At 42.7% G+C, this 22,181-nt stretch overlaps 1 protein-coding gene across 3 annotated transcripts in view; it reads right to left on the bottom strand.

The window, feature by feature from the left end:
• G3BP2 (G3BP stress granule assembly factor 2) overlaps positions 1–22,181 on the bottom strand; it is a 170,067-nt gene that overhangs the window by 48,718 nt on the left and 99,168 nt on the right. For 2 of the 3 annotated variants that reach the window (XM_029598259.1, XM_029598269.1), the window contains exons 6-8: positions 8,557–8,659; positions 3,768–3,948; positions 2,499–2,600 (exon numbers count right to left, since the gene is read on the bottom strand). In XM_029598259.1, the coding sequence (XP_029454119.1) occupies positions 2,499–2,600; positions 3,768–3,948; positions 8,557–8,659 (386 nt within the window). The remainder of the gene's footprint in view (positions 1–2,498; positions 2,601–3,767; positions 3,949–8,556; positions 8,660–22,181) is intronic. The other variant, XM_029598279.1, reaches the window with a different exon arrangement.

Below are 22,181 nucleotides of genomic sequence, written 5' to 3'. Positions count from 1 at the left end.
TTTGAAGGTGGTTTTTCTTGGTGGCTATTTGTTCAGCCAGAAGGGTCTCTGAACTTCAAGCCTTGTCCTGCAGGAAGCCTTATGGATCTCAGATTTGGGGGATCTCGTTGAGGACGGTTCTATCTTTTCTACCCAAGGTGGTTTCAGCATTCCATTTAAGTCAATCTGTGGAACTTCTGGCTTTTCCAAATCTGGAGCCTGGGACACCTCATGCTAAGGAAGTAAGGCGTTTGGATGTCAGATGAGCCTTATTACTCTACCTGGAGGTTACTAACAGTTTCAGATTGTTGGATCACCTTTTCGTGCTGTGGAGTGGTGCGAAAAAGGGTCAGAAAGTTCTGAAAGCCACGATTGCGGGTTGGTTGAAGGAGGCCATTGTCTCCACTTACATTTGTTGCGGTCGACCTGTCCCGGAGGAAGTACAGGCTCATTCAACCCAGTCCCAGGCAGCCTCCTGGGCAGAATGTCAGCTAGTGTCCCTGCAAGAGATTTGCAGGGCAGCAACTTGGAAATCTTTGCATACCTTTGCTAGACACTATAGATTGGGCGTTCAAGCGCTGGAAGTTGCTAGTTTTGGCGAGAGCATCCTTCAAGTGGGACTCTGACAGTCCCACCCAGTTTAGGGAAGCTTTGGTACATCCCAGGAGTCTGGACTGATCTGGGTATGTACAGGGAGAGGAAAATTGGTTCTTACCTGCTAATTTTCATTCCTGTAGTACCACAGATCAGTTCAGAGTCCCACCCAAGGGGTGTGTGCTTTTGGAGAGTCTGCTCGATCTGTCTTTTTATCTGTTGTCCTTTTTGTCTGAAGAATGGCACAGGCTTCTTTTTCTCCGTGAAGTATTCAGATCGTTTATGGCTGTATGTTTTTTCCTCCGTTCGTTTGAGAGGGGTTGATTCTAAAATTTGTTAGGGGTGTTTTTACTGTATTAGCTTGGGTACACAGTAATACTGAGGGACTGCAGGAGCTACACCAGGTTATTTGCTAGTGGCTGTAAGAATTTATCTGTCTCCATCTGCTAGAAGGGAGGCAAAACTCAGGAATTTGGACTGGACTGATCTGTGGTACTACAAGAACAAAGGTTAGCAGGTAAGAACCAATTTCTCTCTCATTTTCACATCTCAAAAATGAAAGATTGGATTCACCTGGTTGAAAACTGGACCCATGGAATTCAGTTCTAAACAGTCACAATGTCTCTCAGCAAAATTATTCCTTCAAATAAAACTACTTTCATACTTGTGGCTCCTAAGCACCCAAATCAAAGGAACAAATAAGTCCTTCTGTTACTACTCAGGTCTTTTAAGTGATAGATTTTTTCATCTCATTAGGTATGCCTCATGTGATCATCATTTCACTTCAGTGGACACTAGTAAGGAATATGCTTGTGGATCATTTCCATTACAATTACTATACTTTCCAAGATACATCAAGATTACACATGCAGAATGCATTGATAAATCCCACGATTTCACCATTAACAAGGGAACATCACAACTGTGTTATGGCCCAGGAGGAATCAATCAGTAGTAAAGCATTACAAAATGAACAGGGTGGTTAGTACCTTCATTTTTGGTCAGATTTCCAATATCATGCCATAAGAACCACACACAAGTCTAGTTTCCTGGCAAATATTCATAAATTTTGACATATAATTGTACTAATTTAAATAAGAAAACAGTTAATTTATATAACTCTGGTTAAGGCAAAAAACCCAAACCTTTTTTTGCAGCCCTTGAGAACTAAAGTTAGTCATTCCTGTCCAAAGCTTTCTCCTTATAAAAATTCATTATAGGTGGTACTGCATAAGACCAAGATGTCTTCCCTCTCCCTCCTTAAATGTTTGCTCTGATAAAAATATGTATGCTTCAAAGGGCAGGTGGGGTGAGAGAACAGCAACTACATACATTTAACTTGTCACTCAAGTAATTACTGGATTTTGCTTCTCCTCTGCCCCTTCAGTAAAGCAAAGTGCATGGAAATCTATTAAAATAGCAGGTAGAATGCAACATGCATTTCCTGTAGTTCTCCACCGCTTGTCATGGTGTACTTATGAATGCTGCTGTATGCAGTGAGATTTACAAGTTTATTTAAATAGATCATTGTAGTTTTACAAGATAAATATTTTACTTAAAATGCAAAAATCTCCCTACAATTCTAGAATATATAGCTTTATCCATGGTTGAATCACCTTGTGTCTGCAAGGACCTTTACATCTGTTTCACTATGGCAAGTTTATCAGTATTACACTAGAAAAAAAGTTTAAGAAAGTTTTAGTTTTGCTTTTAAGGAGAGGTCATTCTCTCCCTATTCTTACTATTGTGAACTTGTATAATTCAGAATAGCTAATTAAATACAATTCACACTCAAGTTCAGTTCCATTATCTGCCTGACATTAGACATGACAAACTTGTAAAAATGTAAGCAATTACAATCTCTGTACAAATAGCTTTAAGCAATTTGTGGAGGAGACAATCTAATGCATTCACAGATCAGTTACCTGTGAGGCTGGTGCTTTAACAACATGGGGTGGAATTCCAGAGGAAGACACAGTACCACTAGGAGGCAGGTTTTTACTAGTCACTGAAGCCCAGGAGAAAGCCTGCAGGAAATGCAACAAACTTAGGCTACTACTAATGAAAAAACATTCATGTAGGGAAACTAGATTTGGAAGATGCACTGTGTGATTTCTAGCAGCTTTTAGTGAAACACTAATAGCTAGTGTAAACCTGTATATGCGCATGACTAATACATGCACAACCAGCTTGTAAAGGTGATTTTTCTCATTAATGATGTAGCAGGCAGCTGTATTTTAGTTTGTCAAAATATTCCAAGAAGACATTCAATCATTAGGTCATGCAAATGAAATGTGGAGTTTCCACCTCCCCTATCCTTTTTACAGCAAGCTTATTCTTTTCTCTTTTAAATTGTTTTACTTATCTAGAAAACACTTTACAGCATGAATTAATCGCCATAAAAGTATAAGAGGATCATCTCTGGTGAGTTGGTTATGCCACGAAATGCTAAGGGCCATGCAACAACTTGGAAACTAAGCACTCTCCATTCCCCAAACACCAAGCACTTCAACTGTTATAACCTGAAACCTAGGGTCATACTTACTACCTGCCATGGTTTTGACCTTGTTATCCAATCAGTATGTTAACAGTATGGGGAACACTTGATGTGGGTGTACAGCGAAACCAAATTGAGCTCAATAATTTATACAGCAGCCATCAGTAAAGGACTGATATTTTTTATAAAGCTGGTCATTTTATGACTATCAAGCATGACATTAAAAAAGTATACCACTACAAATGGGCAAGTGTGATAATTATCATTGTGGTGTTTTGAGGTGACCTTTAACTTAAAATCAAATCCCTTACACATATGGATTATGGAGTGTGGGCTGTCACATTCTAGGGGTGGAGTTTGACATACTAAACAGACAAATGAAGAGTCACAGATCTTAATTTTGTATTTTCAAAGTTTATCTGAATTGCCAACTTGTGCTGGCTTGGCTCCTAATGCCAACACTGCAAAAACAAGGTGTTTTCAAGAACTATTGCACTATCAAACAAGGATCAAAATTTTTTTTGTAAGGACCTGCAAATTAACTTAAGCAGTCCCATATTGGGTATATTTTATGAATTCAAGTTAGGTTTATGATTTAATATAAATTTTCCCTTTAGCATAAAGTACATTTACATTTTGAACACATGATCGCATAAGCCTTAGGTTTTAGGAAAATGAAACTGGATGCTCATCTAACCTTTGGGGGTTCTTGTGGTAAAGAAACAGTTTCTACAGGAGGTGGAGAAGGCGACTTCTCCTCCAGCTCTTCCAAGTTCTTTTCTTCCACTTCACACTTCAACTCCTCTGACTTTGGTTCCAACTCTGGTTCAGGCTCAGCCTCATGAACAGGTTCTTCTAAAGACTCTTCCACACCATTACTGTAAGAATCACACTGCATTTAGCCTACTAACCGGTTTGAAATAATTATACTAACAATTTATTTTGTTGCCTAAGGCAAGTTTACTCCTTGGCAATTAAAACACCCTCCCCCACTAACAAATATTAGCTAGCTAGTGACATACATCAATAGATATAATCTGTAATCTTAGGATACTAGTTCGTATACCATAATTCTGTCCTGAAAAGTGATGCTTCGGGGTGAGTACAGATCTCCAGACTGTCATGTTCAGTTAGAGAGACCAACAGCAACCAAACAAGATGCCAACAGGCATAACACAATTGCGGCACTATGAGTAACAGGAGACTGGCTGGTTCTCACAAGAAGCACGGGCACAGAGTTGGGTTCAGGCCTGGAACAAGTTACGCAGGACGGACCGACCAAAGGCACTGTCCTGATGACTATCACTGTCAAGGCAGTAGTGAGCCGCAAACGTGTGGAAAGCGCTCCAGGTTGCGGCCCGGCAAATTTCCACGACGGGGACAGCACGCAAATGAGCCAACGCTGCCATAACCCGCACAGAATGAGCCTTCACTCTGCCAGCCAGCTGAAGGCTCGACTGCACGTAGTAGAAGGCAATGCAATCTGCCAGCCAGTTAGACAAGGTCTTTTTTCCCACTGCCATTCCCAGCCTGTTAGAGTCAAACGACAAAGAGCTGGGTGGATTGCCTGTGGCTCGCATATGATTAAGCGTGATTACAGTCCAGGGTATGGAGAGAGCCCGTTCCTCTGAGTGGGAATGAGGCCTTGGAAAAAAAGGGGGGTAAAACAATCGACTGATTGATGTGGAAATCAGTCATGACCTTGGGCAGGAACTTAGGATGGGTACGCAAAACCACACGGTCGTGGAAGAACTTTGTGTACGGTGCGTACGTTACCAGGGCCTGAAGCTCACTGACCCTGTGAGCAGAAGTGATCGCCACCAGGAATATGACTTTCCAGGTGAACTTCAGGTCACAGGACTGCAGTGGTTCAAAGGGAGGCTGCATCAGTCTTGCCAGGACAACATTGAGGTCCCAGGACACTGCCGGTGGCCGCAGAGGGGGCTTCAGCTGGAGGAGACCCCCCCATAAAATGGCCAACTAGGGACTGGTCCGAAATGGGCTTACCAGCGACACCTCGATGATGCGCGCTGACAGCTCTGAGGAGCACCCTAACAAAACTAGTCTGAAGTCCAGACTCTGATAGGTACCACAGGTAGTCCAGCAGCCGGGGGAGAGGGCACAAGAAGGGGGTCTAACCCATGCCCTCCACACGAGATGGAAAAACGCTTCTATTTAAGCTGTAGGACTTCCTGGTCAAAGGTTTCTGGGACTCTACCAGAACCCAGGAAACAGAGCTGTAATGGCTGGAGGATTATGCACTCAACATCCAAGCTGTGATGGTCAGTGCCAGAGGTTTGGGTGGCGCAGGGTGCCCTGGTTCTGTGATATGAGGTCAGGCGTGCCCTCATCCCCAGCAGGATGGGCGCATGCACAGGCAGGTCCTGGAGAAGTGGGAACCAAACCTGTGGAGGCCAGGAAGATGCCAAGGATCATGGTCCCCCCGTCCTGCTGAAGCTTTGACAGAGTCTTCAAGAGGAGTGATAGAGGGGGGTACACATACAGGAGGCCCTGCCCCCAGTGAAGGGAGAAGGCATCGTAGGCCAGATGGCCATTCCCCACTACTAGGGAGCAGAACCTGCTCGCTATGTGGTTGAGAGGGGAAGCGAACAGATCCACATCTGTTCGCTTGTCCTGTGAGATAGCAACATTTGCTATCTCACAGGACAAGCAGGATGGTAGTCCTCACATATGGGTGAGTATCGAGCTGAGGATGTCCGAACATGCACCAAATGTACCCAAGTTGTCCAACAGGCACAACAACTGGGGTGAAATTTGGCAGAGGGCATCCTGAACTGCAAATAGTACTGCCTGCAAGCTACAGAATGCTCCCACTAAACCAAGAGCGGAGGCTACAGAAGAGCTCTCAAAATATTTCCTGCTGAAATTCAAAAGTTGTTTTTTTTTTTAAATCAGACTTGATCCATCCAAAACAAAAGAAAACCAAGGAGAAAAGAGAAAAATTCCTAAATTAGCTTTCTAGTCATCCCAGTGGGGAAGAAAATCCACCACTGTCATCTGCTGGAATCAGGAGAATACTGAGGATTAGCAGAGGGTGCACTGCCTTATAAGGAAGCACCCTTCGAAGTTCTCTCTGACTCCATCTGCTGGAAGGGGGACATAACCCATTGTCTGGACTGAGCCCAGTACGTACAGGGAATGGGAAGAGAAACCCTGGCCATATTTCTGAGAAGGGACAAGTTTGACCACCTTACCTCAAAGCTTGGCAGATTGAGAAGCTTCTGCGCTGAAGACTGAAATCTGTTGGGTCAGAGAGGGGCAAGAGAAATGTCAGTGGTAGCCATACTCTGCAATTTTCAAGACCCAGCACTCCTGGTGATACACCACCACTCCAGGAGGAAGAACTGAACCCTTCTCTCCACCAAAGGAGGCAGGTGTCAAAGTCATCAAAAACTGGTACTAGAATTAAGACTGCATCTGCTGCTGAGCCTTTGTTGATACCTTTTCCTCTGACAACCTCAAGCAGGCAGCTGCTGCTGAAGAGTGGGAAGAATTTGATGCTGAAAAGAACAGAAAGGATGTTTCTGGAAGAATGGATGTGTGTAGGAAAAACAAGAGCGGGCTAGTACCCCGCTGCAGCTGATACTGTAGGGTAAATTGATGCTCCTTAATCACATTCATCATCTCTTGAATTTTATCACTAAATAATTTGTACCCTGTGCAGGGAACATCTGTAAGATGATCATGCATTTCCTCTTGGAAACAGCTTGTTTACAACCATATGAGCATAAGAACATAAGAATTGCCATGCTGGGTCAGACCAAGGGTCCATCAAGCCCAGCATCCTGTTTCCAATAGAGGCCAAAACCAGGCCACAAGAACCTGGCAATTACCCAAACACTAAGAACCACCCATGCTACTGATGCAATTAATAGCAGTGGCTATTCCCTATGTACAATTGATTAATAGCCATTAATGGACTTCTCCTCCAAGAACTTATCCAAACCTTTTTTGAACCCAGTTACACTAACTGCACTAGCCTTTTAGCTCCAATGAAAGTGGCTGAAATCCAGGCCTCAGTATTAAAAGGCATCAAACAGAAAGGATGAAATGTTTCTTGCATTCCTCCATGTCCTCCACTGCTTGACAAAAGTACATCTGCTTAGGGTCAGATGATTCTGTCAAAAGCTTTAGCTTTTGCATATATTTGTGCAAATACTGCACCATGTAGAGCTAGTATGCCACAATCCAGGCATTCAGTATGGATCCTGGAAAGCCTTTTTCTGCCAGACATCCACACTTTTGGATCTTTCCCATTAAGTGTGTTGGAGTGATCATGATATTGCGAAGCATGTTTCAATGCTGATTCTGCCACCACAGAATAGTGAGAAGTTGGACCACCCCAAAACCAGAAGTCTGTACTTTAAGTCCAACTTTTGGACCACCAGAAGGCAAGATGCTTGTGTTTGCCTCATTCTCATCTGAGGATGTGAACTGGGATAGCCACAGAATCTGCTGGAGCTTGAAGGAACAGAAAAAGTCAGAAGACATTTGCTCCTCAGGTTCTCTTCCTTTTGTAATGGACAGTGTTTTTACTAGCTTATCCAAGAAACTGGAGTAGCAGAGATCATACAGAGAAGTATGTTGTTCAAAGTCCTGCAGAGAATTTGATAGATTCTCCATGGAATCTTCTTCCTCCCCTCCACCACAGGGGAACATCATGAACCCTTGTTCCTTAATTCCAATTGTTTCTAAAATGTTCAATGGTTTATATGCACCGTTTATTGTATCGCCTCCTAGCGAAAGTTAAGTTCTTTGTAAACCGGTGTGATCTATATCCTTTATAGGAATATCGGTATATAAAAATTCAAAATAAATAAATAAATAAATAAAACCCAACGATAAGGGTGACTGAAGAGGTGATCTCAATTGGTCCAAGGGGAAACATCCAGTAGGAACTCAGAACAAACTGATCCCACTTTTTCCCCTTCTGATTTTTGAAGGGATATCCCTGGAAAAGGAGAATCTGTCACCTCATGGTAAAGACTTACTCCCATCACTGGCTTGAGTAGAAGTAACTCACTGGTGCAGGACTTTGGGCTGAGTCACTGTATGGAAAAATGTCCTCTATCTTGAACAGGAGACAATCTCCCTCTTTGATCTTCAGGTTTTAAGAAGGCAGAGACATTCTGCACTAACTCCAATAGCTGGGATCCCAATGGCAAAGGGACCCTCTGTGCCGGAGTTGGAGGAGAAATTGGTTTAGTTAAAAGGTGGGGGAAAAAAGTGACTGAAAGATAGTTATACATTCTTGGCTTCCTGCTCTTTACGCCAGACAACATGCCCTTTATTTCATCCTTCCATATTCTTGATGTACATATCTACTGGAGAAAAGAATGGATAATGATGGGAGAAATTACTGAAATGAGATTGAGAACGTGTTCCATAGTTCTAGATTAAGCAAATATGAGATCCCAATGCAAGACTCATTTACCAAACAGCTCGAATTCAGAGGTGTAACTTACGGTACAGGATGAGCATCATAGTAAGCACTGTTCGTGTTCTCCTGCACAGGCTCAGGAGATGGTTGTCTTTCCTCCTGTTCTTCTTCTACCTCCTCTTCAGATTCTGACAGAACACAAACACAGAGCAACTATGTTCACTAAATGTCCTGTGTAGTAGCTGAAGAAAATCTCTTGACATGCATACACTAAGATATTCAAAAGATGGCTCTCTAATACATAACTGCTCAAAATGTTTGCTATAGCGAGGTAGATATTGAACCCCACTGTGCAGCTCAGATAGTTAGCTGGATAACTTAGGCCATATATTCAGCAGTGTGGCTGCGCCACTGAATATATCCAGTTATCTGGCTAACTTTAGGACAGCCCTATGGGCGAACCTCATTCGGCTAAGTCAGCTCCTCCCTGGAATGCCTGTGCCCCGCCCACCACTTATCAACTATCTATTGTACATCGCTTTCATTTATGTAAGAAAAGTGATACATCAAATAAAATAAATGTATCCATCTAAATAGCGCTGAATATTGCCCACAGTGCTGTTTTATCAAGGTCCATTCTAATGTTCAATTTCTAATCCTACCCAATTATATAAAAGCAGAAATTTCAAATTCTAAGTTGGAAATCAATACTTGCCTATTACCCTTAAAAAATGAAAGAAAATGTAAAATCCCTCTTTTTCACATTTATATTCATTTTCATTCCACATTTCTTATGTAAGGCATAGCAAGCTGGAGATTTACAGTGACTTAATATTCTCTGTTCATCCTGATGCTGCTTCAAAGCAAAATAAAGCTGGTAGGTATGCTCGCCAGAACAAATTGTATTGTAGTTCCCTCAAAGTTGCATTCCCTATTAGCCTAGGAATCCTACAAAATGCACTGCGGAACTGTTTCTCCGTCACTTGCAATGGGAGCTCAGCCCTCCATTTTGCCAATAGAAGTCTAAGTGCAGGTGGGTCTCAAAACACCACTAAAAAGCCTTGTAAAAGCAAGACACCCATTTTCCACCCGTCACCAATTTGAAAGAAATCCTCAATTTGACCTGAAATTCATCCCTGAGATTACCACTAGAAAGAGACCACCAATAATGGCGAAGTTCATTATACGCAAAGCGCTGCCCTGCTGTTATGCCAAAATGGGGCTCTATGTCTTGAGAAAAGTATTCCCATCTGCAGAAACTATCTGCACCACATGAGACATTCCATTTCGCTCCCAGTCTACAAAGGATTTAGTTTGTAATCCTGGCAGGAAGTCCCCATTACCTAAGAGGTAAAAAGATAGATTCCCGGTAACTATGGCGAAATCCAATACACAGGAACTGCCAAACCCAACAGATAGACAGTATAATCCAATGGGTCTGTAAATTGCCTGTTAGGGCTGAGGTCTCTGCATACAAAATAAAACGCAATGCCAGCAGCACCACCCATCCTGCTTCCCATGTCCGGGGTGTATACAGAGAAGCATCAAAGAGCCAATCCAGCAAATGTTGCAATATACAAGCTACATTGCACATTTCAATTTGGGACTCCCAAACCCGCTTTACCCCAACCGTCCAGTAAGTGCGTAAATGAACACGCTTGCATAACATAACTCAACCTTGTCTCTTTTCTGTAATAGAATTGGCAACACTTGTAACACAAAGCCACTGAGGCCAAAGCATCACCCTAAAAAGATTAACACGTCCAGACACTGAAAATGGCAAAGAATTCTATTTTTAAAACTTTTTCATTCCCTGCAACAGAAGTAAAACATTCAGATCATAAATGCGATGCAAATTCAACGAAAGAAAAATCCCTAAATAAACAAAAGAGCCAATAGTCCATTTTAAGGGAAATGCATTCCCCTATAGAGATTGCACTTGGAGATCAGACGCCAAAGCTTCAGACTTCTTCATATTGAGTTTAAAACCCGAGAAAGATCCAAAAAGCAGACATTACCCTAAGCACCACTGCCAAAGACTCCAATGGCCTAGATAAATAGACTAACAGATCGTCAGCAAAAGCCACAATTTTAAAGACCTGTGTCCCAATTGGTGTGCCAGTTATCCTGTCATCCTCCTACACAGACCGCAGTAGGGGTTCAAGTGTCAGAAGAAAGAGCAATGGCGATAGGGGGCAACCCTGACGTGTCCCTCTCAATCTCAAACTCTGTCATTTGTCCATTAACCCAGACTCGTGCCGTGGGAATAGAACATAACTACACTACATCAGAAAAGATCCCAGAAAACCCAAACTGCTCCAGAATGAAAAATAAATATTCCCAATCTACCCTGTCAAATGCTTTCTCAGCATCAAAATTGACAAGAAGAGAAGGAAAATGGGCAGATATACTTCAGGATACAGAAAGCATTATCTTACAAATATTAAAAGCTGCATGCTTCCCTCTTACAAACCCCACTTGATGTTCCACTATCAATGTTTTTACCTCTAGTTAAATTTTGTCTTTGTCTTTCTACTTCCTGGCTACTCTAGCCCCCAAGTTCAATCTCCTTGTTATTTGTAACTTTGCTTCGGCTCTCTGGTTTGGTTAATTAGTTAATCCCTAAGTTCTATGTAAAACGGTTTGATATGAATCCCTTAATGAAAACCGGTATAGAAATATGTTAAATAAATAAATAAATAAATAAATAAATAAATATAAGCAGATGAGCAACCAAATGGTCTGCAAATATTTTAGCCTGAAATTTGATTGAAATTAAGCGAAGAAATCAGTCGCTAGGATTCTGGAAGCATCAAATCCTTCCCTTTCTTTGGAAATACTTTAATCAAAGCCTTATTAGTAGGGAAATGGAACCGTTGCATCTTTCAGCTGCATAAACAGTCTGTAGGGAGGAGGCAACTCGCTCCTTCAGAAGTTTATAAAATTCTCCTTCATAACCATCCAGTCCAGGCACCTTAAATAGAGCAGCATGTTCAATCTGAACTTGGACCTCCATGGATGTTATAGGTGCATTCAAATCTTCCAATTATAAGGGAGTCAGCCTAGGTAAGGAAAGACAGCGAAAAATCCTCCCTAGCCCCCAAATCTCCCTTTTCTCCAGCATACAAAGATTCAAAGAAATCTAAGAATACAATACGTATATAGCAGGAGCAGAATTGACTGCCTTACCTTCAAGTATTCTGGATTGCAGCTATACAATGAATACCCTCCCTACGTTTAACTAAGGAAGCCAGCAGCTTACCCGATTTATCCCCAAATTTAAACAGTTGGAATTTGTTATAAAACAGATTTATAGGCTCTCTGATGTAAAAGAATTCAACTCCACCTGGAGTACTGCAAGCAGTCCAATTAGTGGGCATAGGAGAAGCAACAAACGATCACATCTCACCTGTTTCTCTAATGCCAAGAGCCTTTTATCTAACATCTTCCACCTCCAACTCAAATAGGCTATGACTTCTCCCATCATAACAGCCTTGGTGGTTTCCCAATAAAGGGTAGGGTTGGAAATATGGGCCTGATTTTGTTCATGAAAAACGTCCCACTTTCTTTCTAGGAAGGACCTAAATCCCACATCGTTATACAAGCAAGCAGGAAACCGCCACCCCCTAGGTCCCACAATTCATTTCACGCCAATGAAAATCCACCCAAATGAGAGCATGGTCCGAAGTTTCCATAGAACCAATAATCACCAGATTAATCTGAGAAAATAGAGAAGAGGCGGCCAACAGGTAATCAATCCTGGATTATGTTGGCTCAAGAAACATGGGTATAATCCCTTTCAATGGGATGCAAAACTCGCCATGCATTCTAAAGATCCAAACTATCACAGAGTCAGGAGACAGTTTTGTTTTTCATCAATCTCTCTCCAGCTGGACAATGGGACTTATCAAGAGTAGGGTAAAAAACATTGTTCAGATCTGTCCCACCAAAGTATAACCCTCCCTCATGACCTGTAGTTTACATAGAAATCTGGAAAAAGGTACACATTAGAGGCATAAATGTTACACAACAATAAGGGCTGCCCATTCAAAGACCTCCTTAATATTAAAAACCTGCTGCCTGGGGGTCACATGATATGGTGGGCTCTGTAGGACATGAGCTGCAGAGCTCCGGGTGCTGCCGCCTCGAGTTTTACTTTTCTTAGCATTTACCCTGCGATCATAACATTTTGCTCTGGGCTGTGACTGCTGAGTGCTCTTGGCTTCTGTCTGGGTGTGCTCTGGTGCGTTTACATTTTGCTATGTTGCTCCAATTAGTAAAAAAAAGTTAAGGACCCCAACAAATCTGCATCCCCCAAAATGGTAGATGGGATGGGTTCGGTATTGGCAGAGGACATGGATACCACTCTGGTAACTAAATTAACAGGCAGTTGTTACTGCTTTAGATGACTGTCACTCACATTTCTACCCAACTAGAAGAATTTAAATCTTCTTTCTCCGAATTGGGACCATGGCCTGATCACGCTGAAGAGTGGATCTTAGTGGTAGAAGATTAAGTGTTGCAGTTGGAGATGCAGATACATAACTTGGAAAAAGAAATGGCAGAGAAAAATGATAAACTGGTTGATTTTGAAAACAGGGCACAGAGGAAAAGTCTTTGGTTTGTTGGTGTTTGAGGATTACACCACAGATCTAGGCACTATCCTGGAAAACTGGTTGCTAGACGAGTTGGGCTTACCTGATTTAAAAGGTAAAATGATCTTTGAGAGAATGCATCACATAGGGCCTAAAACCTCAGGGAGAACTAGGCCCAGAATTATCATGGTCAAAATTTCTCACTATGCCTTTAAGGGAATGATCCTGTGAGCGTTTCAAAAAAAAACAAAACATACTCTACAAAGATAGAGTTCTTATATCCAGGATTTTTCCACCCGAATGATGCTAAAACGTAAAGAATTATCTCCCATTTGTACCAATTTGGCTAAGAACAACATCTGATTTGCTCTGCAGTATCCAGCTTACCTCCATATATGGCATCAAGGTAAAAGCATGATTTCCAGGTTTTAGAGGAAGCAAATCAGTTTGTCTCGCATCTATTAAAAGAGTGATGGTACCTGCAGGCACGTTGTGCCTGAGTACTTCATTTCAAGCAGTGATTGGACCGGTTACTTATTGGCTGAAGGATCATTGCTTTATGAGGCTTTCCTGGATCCACTTGGACCATCCTTGACTAGAACTGTATTCCAGCGGCTTATTTCTTTGACTTTCTTATGGATTTTTCCTGGTCACCGCAATATTTTGCTTTGAAGCACAGTTTGCTGGCTTTTCTTCTACATGATTCTGAGAGGAGATCATGAGCTGCATGCTCGTTGCAAGGATTGTGGGGTTCTTTTTTTCTTTATATATACAAGTAGGCATTGCCTTTCTTGCACTGACTAATGATAAGTTCTTGCAGGCACTTTGGCATCCGCGTCATGGGTTCATTTTGTGTTTGTTTTGATTAGTATTTCAGTCAACTTATACTCATGTACCTGCTTTTTTTTCCCTTTATGAAGGCTGTTTGACATTTGGTTGATCTTTGGCACATTCCAGTGGATGACAGAGGAGAGGATCACCTTGCTGGTGGCTGAAAGGAATTAGTAAGTTTTTGCTTGGGACATTGTCTTTTTTAAAAGTATTGGGGCAAAGTTAACTATTTGGGAATATTATTTAGTGTGTTTGTGCTTTTAATAGTCAGTAAGGCAGTGAATTAACAAGTTAAAAAAATACAGTCTAATATGAAAATTTTTATTGATTTTATAAAAGATAAAGGGAAAGTGGTGTGGTTCTGAGCCACTCTCCGATACACAAAGTGTCATGAGAATACATAAACTCCACATGTCCCCTAACCACCCTCCCACCCCAAACTACAACATTATAACCTCCTGGTAGGGTCCAGAGTCCACTGAGGGATCCAATCATAATTCAGCGAATAAGATAAAAAGTCCTGGAATTGAAAAAATAGTTACTCATTAAGAACAGAACTGCGGACACTCTGTGGGAGAGATTGTAAGTATGCGCCCCACACTTCCAGAAATCGCTTCCGGTGGCGTGGAGAGAGTCGCATTGCTGCCGCATCCATGAGCATCATACAGTGAAAAAGGTTGCGCCAAGTCCAATAGGAAAGGGAAGATGCATCTCGCCAATGCAATTAAATAACTTTCTTCCCCACCAAACATGCCTTTTGAATTAATAAGCGGGATCCCATACCACGAATACGTAATGGAGAAATGCAACCAAAAAGAAGCCACAGGGGAGACACAGGAATATTGACCCCAATAAGGTCTCTAGATATCTAACCAGTCTAACCCATAAATTATATATAGCTGGGCATTCCCTAAAAGCATGAGATAATGTTCCTCTTGCGTTCCCACAACACGCACAGGCTGGGGATAAGGAGATTCGCAAGTTAAAGGCCCCCCTTGTGCTGAAACATAGCTCCTGCGCAAAAATTTATATTGCATTTCTCTAAAATACAAATTCACTGATATCTGGGAAATTCGTCGAAAACAGGCTTTGATTATATAGCCATTAATGACAAAGACCCCATCCCCATTCCATCTGTCAACCAGAACAGAGCAAGTATCCACAACATTCAGCTGAGGCGTTTGTAATATTGAGATAGTGAAGGCGCCTGCTCCTTTTCAAATGAAAAAATAGTATCCAATGTGTGAAAGTGGGAGGCCTGCCAGACAGAGGAGGGAAGAGAGCCCACATAATGCTGTAATTGCAAGTATGGAAATACCTCAGTAGGAGATATGTCATTATGCTTCTGTAGGTCTGAGAAGGCCACAATGGTACCGTCCGGAGTCAAGACATGACCCAACAAAGTAATGCCCTTAGCCAGCCATCGCTGATAAACCACTGTTTGGGAGCCTGGGGTGAATTCCGGATTTCCCTGGACCGGTAAAAAATAGGCACAAATATTTGGAATCTGCAATAAACACACAAGTCGCGTCCAAGAGATCCTAAGGGGTTTAACAAGAACATTCTGCACTATAAACGTAAGGCTGTAGCTGGAGCTTGCAGAACAAATCTAAGGGAAAAGGAGGCAGTTAATTCCACATCTGCGGATAAGTTAAGCACAGTTGATTTGTCCAGCAACCAATCTCTCATCAGGCATAGATTACTAGCTAAATTATAAAGAGCTAAATCAGGGACTCCCAATTCCCCCCTCCCCCAGCGTTCAAGCATCCACGCCAACGAGACCCGGGATTTTCCCCCCTTCCAGTAAAACCGGCGTTGAGCCCTATCCAATTGCCTTAGGTCTACCACGCGCATATGGAGTGGCAAATTCTGAAAGAGGTATAACCACTTAGGTAGTATCATCATTTTAAAAAGATGGACCCTACCACCCAACGCTAGAGGGAGCCGTGCCCAAGTGAGCAATTTATCCTGAGTGTACTTTAGTAAAGGGGTCACGTTTAGTTTATATATATGGGACAAATCCCAGGGTAGGACAATTAGACTGTGTGTATTTTTAAAAGTCTGTAAGGCAGCTAGTAAGCAGAACTAAGTGTTTGTATTTAAAAAAAAAAAAAAAAACCCACAAAAAAATCCCCCCAGAAAGTAGCCAGAAGCTAGAAATAAGCTAGGAGCAGTGTATACCTAAGTAAAAAGGCTGAAAAGTTCAGCTCAGTAACTCACCTTGGAAAGGTATTGAGGTAGTGCGATTTGGTTTGAATAGGTACCAACATTTATTAATCAAGAGAGCAGTGAGTCCCTCTGGCTGACTAACTGAAGTTAGACTGTTTGTATTTATAGTACTCCCTGACTTTGAAAAGTGACCAATCAGTGAGCTCGTCAACGACGTGCACCACATATTTACGTAAAACTCTTATTCAACTAATGGTTAACAACATCTTTAGCGCACGTAACGTTCTTACGTGAAACTTTTATTTGACAAATAATTGACAGCTGACTGCAAAATTTCAAAATGTCATTCTTATATATGTCCTGATGTTATAAATGGATGTCCAACCACTCAAAAATGATTACAGTGGAATTCTGACTACTTCCACTCGATCTTACTATTAAGACCTTTTGGACTGATTGGTCACTTTTCAAAGTCAGGGAGTACTATAAAATAACTATAGCAGCAGTTGTTGGCATTATGAAGCCCGTATGTTGAAAGACTAAGAGTTACGTGAGTACAAAGACTGTAATAAGAAAAAAGCTGACATCGTAATTAATTTTTAATTTGCATTATGTCAACTGCATTATTTCACAGAATCCGCCCTGAGGAAGCATTAGGCGAAACGTTAACGTTGGCGGTGGCGTGCAGCACAAACTTGTTCAACATGAAGGAAAATTATAACAAGTTTTAAGATAAGTGCTTTACGATGATATCTGGCAAAGAATTACTGAAATTGGAGACATGTTAATTCTGTTTTAGAAAAAAAAAAAGACACTAAATTGATGGGCTTATAGCAAACATAAGTTATCGTGGCAGTAAACAGCGAGAATATACATGCCGTCAGTGTGACAATAAACGGCGAGAAGAAAACATGCTGTTGAAAGCAGTCAGCATATAAGGCTTTTGGACTGCTGGGACATTAGCCAATACATCGTGCTATTCAGTACGCTGCAACATTGATAAAGTTTGTTGCAACAAAACAAGCGATATCAGTTGTTTATACACAACGGGAATTGAAAAGCTGCTCAATTATAAAGAGTCAAACATGTTTTTATAAAAAAAGAAAAGAGACGTAATCAAGACCTATGATTGAACTTACTGGTTATAAAATTCATGGTCAGCCAGACCTTTTTTTTTGCCAGTTCTGAGGTCTTTGTCTCAAATAAAAAATAATTGGTATTAATAACTTTCAATAAAGTTTAATAAAGTTTATTTTTAACAGAGTTTCAGAACATATGATAACTTATGTAAGTTGTTACAGTTAGTTTTTGAGTATACTTGAATTGGATACTAGCTGGTCCCTTTTTTTCGTTTATCAAATTTGAATTAATGACTGGAAGAGGAACAGTATGCAAAATCCACGGCTCTCATGCTAAACTTTCAAAAGGGAAACTTTTGATAAAATGAGAAAAATAGAAAAAAACTGAAAGGAGCAGCTACAAAACTAAAAAAATGTACAAGAGGCGTGCTCATTGTTAAAAAATACCATTCTAGAAGCACAGTCCAGATGTATGCCACACATTAAGAAAGGTGGAAAGAAGGGGAGGTGGACCAGGGACAAGCCTCTCGCGAGGCCCCGAGGTGAGCAAAAAAATAGAAAGAAAAAAAAAAAACGCGGCAAATTTAAAGCAGGAAGCAGCAATTGGAAGGGCACCGCTAAGCCCTCCCTGGAAGCCCCAACGCCTCCCCAGAGCCCTTTAAAGGGCTGAAAACGGCTGCAGGCGCTCCCTTTTCTTCGGCGCCGCCGCCCTGCACTGCCCCCTCGGTCCGGGTCGGCCCTCCCTGCGCGGTCGGCGTCGGCCCATCAGGGCCAGGGGAGGTGGACCACGGACAAGCCTCTCGCGAGGCCCCGAGGTGAGCAAAAAAATAGAAAAAAAAAAAAACCACGGCGAATTTAAAGCAGGAAGCGGCAATTGGAAGGGCACCACTAAGCCCTCCCCGGAAGCCCCGACGCCTCCCCAGAGCCCTTTAAAGGGCTGAAAACGGCTGCAGGCGTCGCACGCCTAGCGTCGCGCAACAAAGGGGCCTGCCCCTTTGTGCGCACCAACACGTAGAACAAGAAGCTACCTGTGCCATCTTATGCCTATCCACCCTCTCCATTAATCCTACCGCCCTAAAGCAGTTTCTCCTCAAGCATTCTTCCAGCTTCTCCAGGATTCAGCATCCAGCATTCATCCAGCCACTCCAGCACCCAGCACCCATCCAGCCACTCCAGCACCCATCCAGCCACTCCAGCCACTCCAGCACCCATCCAGCCACTCCAGCACCCAGCACCCATCCAGCCACTCCAGCATTCATCCAGCCACTCCAGCATTCATCCAGCCACTCCAGCATTCATCCAGCCACTCCAGCACCCAGCATTCATCCAGCCACTCCAGCACCCAGCATTCATCCAGCCACTCCAGCACCCAGCATTCATCCAGCCACTCCAGCACCCAGCATTCATCCAGCCACTCCAGCATCCATCCAGCCACTCCAGCATCCATCCAGCCACTCCAGCATCCATCCAGCCACTCCAGCATTCAACGTCATTCAACATCCAGCTTTCAACCAGCCCGTCTAGAATCCAGCACCCAGCATCCATCCAGCCACTCCAGCATCCAGCATTCATCCAGCCACTCCAGCATCCAGCACCCAGCATTCAACGTCATTCAACATCCAGCTTTCAACCAGCCCCTCTAGAATCCAGCACCCAGCATTCAACCAGCCCCTCTAGAATCCAGCACCCAGCATTCAACCAGCCACTCCAACATCCAGCAGTCAGCCAGCCTCGCCAACATGATCAACATGATGCAAACCTTCCCTATCCCTATCATCCTGCACTCCTCCCTCAGAGTTAATTCACCCTTTCCCAAGATACAACGCTCTAAGAGATCCCTGATCCCCATCATGATCTCCCCTCTAACCCAATTCCTAGGCCTATTCTTAATCACACTAACCCTCCTCAACTCCCAATCTCTATCAAAAAAATCTCACTTGCTCAATGACTACCTACTGGACACCCAACCGGACCTGTGTGCTATAACTGAAACATGGTTAAAAAACACGGACACACCACTAATCAACCAATTACCCACACATCTTTACGACTTTTTCTCCATCCCTAGAACAAAAAAAAAAAAAAAAAAAAAAAAAAGAGGGGGAGGATTACTGCTAGCTGCCAAAAAAGAACTTAGACTAACCCAGCATGCAATTAAAACTTCAACTAAACTTGAAATCGGGCTATTCAAATCCAATCAACTCCAAATCTGCCTCATCTACGCCCCGCCTGGGCTCCTAGACTCCGACCCATCACCCCTCATAGAACTTATAGCCAAACACATCAATACCAACTCACCAGCGATCCTGCTAGGAGACTTCAACATTCATGTGGACTCCCCATCTCCCTCAGCTAACTGCGAAGCCCTCCTCTCATCCTTCATGGCCATGGGCTTTAAACAAATTATTAACAAACCCACGCACAAAGCAGGACACACACTAGATTTAATATTTACGAATGACCCGATCTCGACCACTGCTCTTCCTACCTGCTCCCCCATCCCTTGGTCAGATCACTCAATTATAGAAACGGAAATAGCCATAAAGAATAAACCCACCAACAACATCTCCAAATCCACGATCCAATTTAGAAAAACATGCTCCATGGAAACTCTCAGCAACACGCTCACCAAGGAACTAACTAACCTGGACCTCACAAATGCGGACACCGCCGTGAACTCCTGGCTAATCATCACCCACGCAGCAGCTGATAAAATATGCCCCTTGACATCCAGAAATATTAATCCTGCCCGTTCTAACAAAAAACCCTGGTTCTCATCAGAATTAAGAACACTTAAAAAAAAAACCTTCAACATAAAGAACAACAATGGCGGAAGAACCCCACTAATACTGCACGGGCCTCCTACAAAACCACTATGAGCTACTATAGGGCCACTATTCTTCGTACCAAAAGAGACTTCTACACCAAAAAAATACACGGCTTCATATATGACCCAAAAACACTCTTCTCATATGTTGCCACACTCACCACCCCTATTCGTCCTATCATCCAGGAAGAAGCACAAAACAAATCCACCGAGCTGGCAGTCTTCTTCGACAACAAAATAAAAAATCTACTTAGCCCGCTAACATCCTCCAACCCCATTCCTAACCCCATTCACAACTCCCAGCCGCCACCGGACCAAAACCACACCCCTTCAACACACAAACGGTCCCTAGAATCTTTTGATACCACATCATCCCTGGAAATAGAATCTATCATCAAAAAAATGAAGCCCTCATCGCACCCAGTAGACCAAATTCCGACCAAACTCCTTCTTACAATTCCTAACATCATCGCCAAACCATTGGCCGACATTATAAACTGTTCACTCACAAACGGAACAGTCCCAGACACTTTGAAAACAGCCTCGCTGAAACCTTTACTAAAAAAAACCCAACCTGGACCCATCTAATCCCACAAATTTTCGCCCTATCGCTAACTTACCTTTCATAGCCAAGCTAATGGAAAAACTGGTCAATACTAGACTCACAGACTACCTCGAATCCCACGACATCCTATATCCATCGCAATTCGGTTTCAGAAAACGCAAAAATACAGAAACTCTCCTACTCTCATTAACTGACAACATCCTGTTGGGTCTTGACAAAGGTCAATCATACCTTCTAGCTCTGCTAGACATCTCTGCAGCGTTCGACACAGTTAACCACACAATCCTCATCGACCGTCTCATGGAAATAGGTATCTCAGGTGCTGCACTCCTCTGGTTAAAATCCTTTCTAAGCGACAGATACTACAAAGTAAAAATAACCAACAAAGAGTCGCACCCGGTAGCTGCCAAACAAGGAGTTCCCCAGGGTTCCTCGCTCTCACCGACCCTATTCAACATATATCTTCTCCCCCATGCCAACTCCTCGATAACCTCAACCTCAGATACTTCATCTATGCGGACGACGTGCAGATCCTAATCCCCATCAAGGAACCCGTCTCCGACACGCTAAACTACTGGAATAGCTGCCTTCACGCCATTAACCTCCTTCTCACAAGTCTCTGCCTCGTTCTCAATATGTCCAAGACCGAACTGCTAATCATTTCCCCTAATGATAACATACTAGCCATCAATAATAACACACCTCTAGTAAATCAAGTGAGAGACCTTGGAGCCTTCCTAGACTCCAGAATGAACTTTAAAAAATTCAACACCACCAAAGAAGGCTTTTACAAACTACAGGTATTAAAACAACTAAGACCTCTCCTTCACTTTCATGACTACCGTTCGGTCCTTCAAGCCATACTATTCTCAAAGATAGACTATTGTAATGCGCTGTTACTTGGTCTCCCGGCCTCTTCTACCAAACCTCTTCAAATGCTGCAAAACACCGCAGCCAGGATCCTCACAAACTCCCGCCGCATGGACCACATCACCCCGATTCTAAAAATACTTCACTGGCTACCCATTCGCTCCAGAATTCTCTTCAAGACACTTACTATTATCCACAAAACCTTACTTCAATAATCCTCGCTCCAACTTAGCATACCCCTCAAACCACACTCCTCTGCAAGACCCACCAGATCTGCATATAGAGATTCCCTCCAGGTTCCCCCCAAAAAATCCGTTTTTCACAACTCTATTGAAAAACGGGCACTATCAATTGCTGGTCCGCATCACTGGAACTCCCTCCCGCCAGATCTCCGCCAGGAACATTGCCATATCACGTTCAGAAAAAAATTAAAAACTTGGCTGTTCGCCCAAGCTTACCCCTGAAAAGCCTCAGGGTCACCCACACAGTCTCTTACCCCACGGATGCGTCCATTTCCGCAACACAAAGGAACTGTTGTCCAACTAATTGTACTCTCTTATAACTTGCTTAATTCATATACACTATGTAAATTTGTACATAATTCTTATCCTGTAAGCACCCTCTCCTGCTTTTGCCCTTCTCTCCAGTTAGAATTTGTTTAAACTATCTTTTCTCTAACAGCCTAGTTCCACATTCCCTGTTATAATGTAACTTTTGTTTGCTCTGTTAACTGGTTCCCCCTAGTTTATTGTAAACTGGTACGATAAGACCTGG

This window comes from Rhinatrema bivittatum, chromosome 1 (genome assembly GCF_901001135.1).
Source record: "Rhinatrema bivittatum chromosome 1, aRhiBiv1.1, whole genome shotgun sequence".
In the NCBI taxonomy this organism is placed as follows: Eukaryota; Metazoa; Chordata; class Amphibia; order Gymnophiona; family Rhinatrematidae; genus Rhinatrema; species Rhinatrema bivittatum.
Note: the sequence above shows the minus strand (reverse complement) of the source record. Positions and strands in the feature narration are given on the sequence as shown.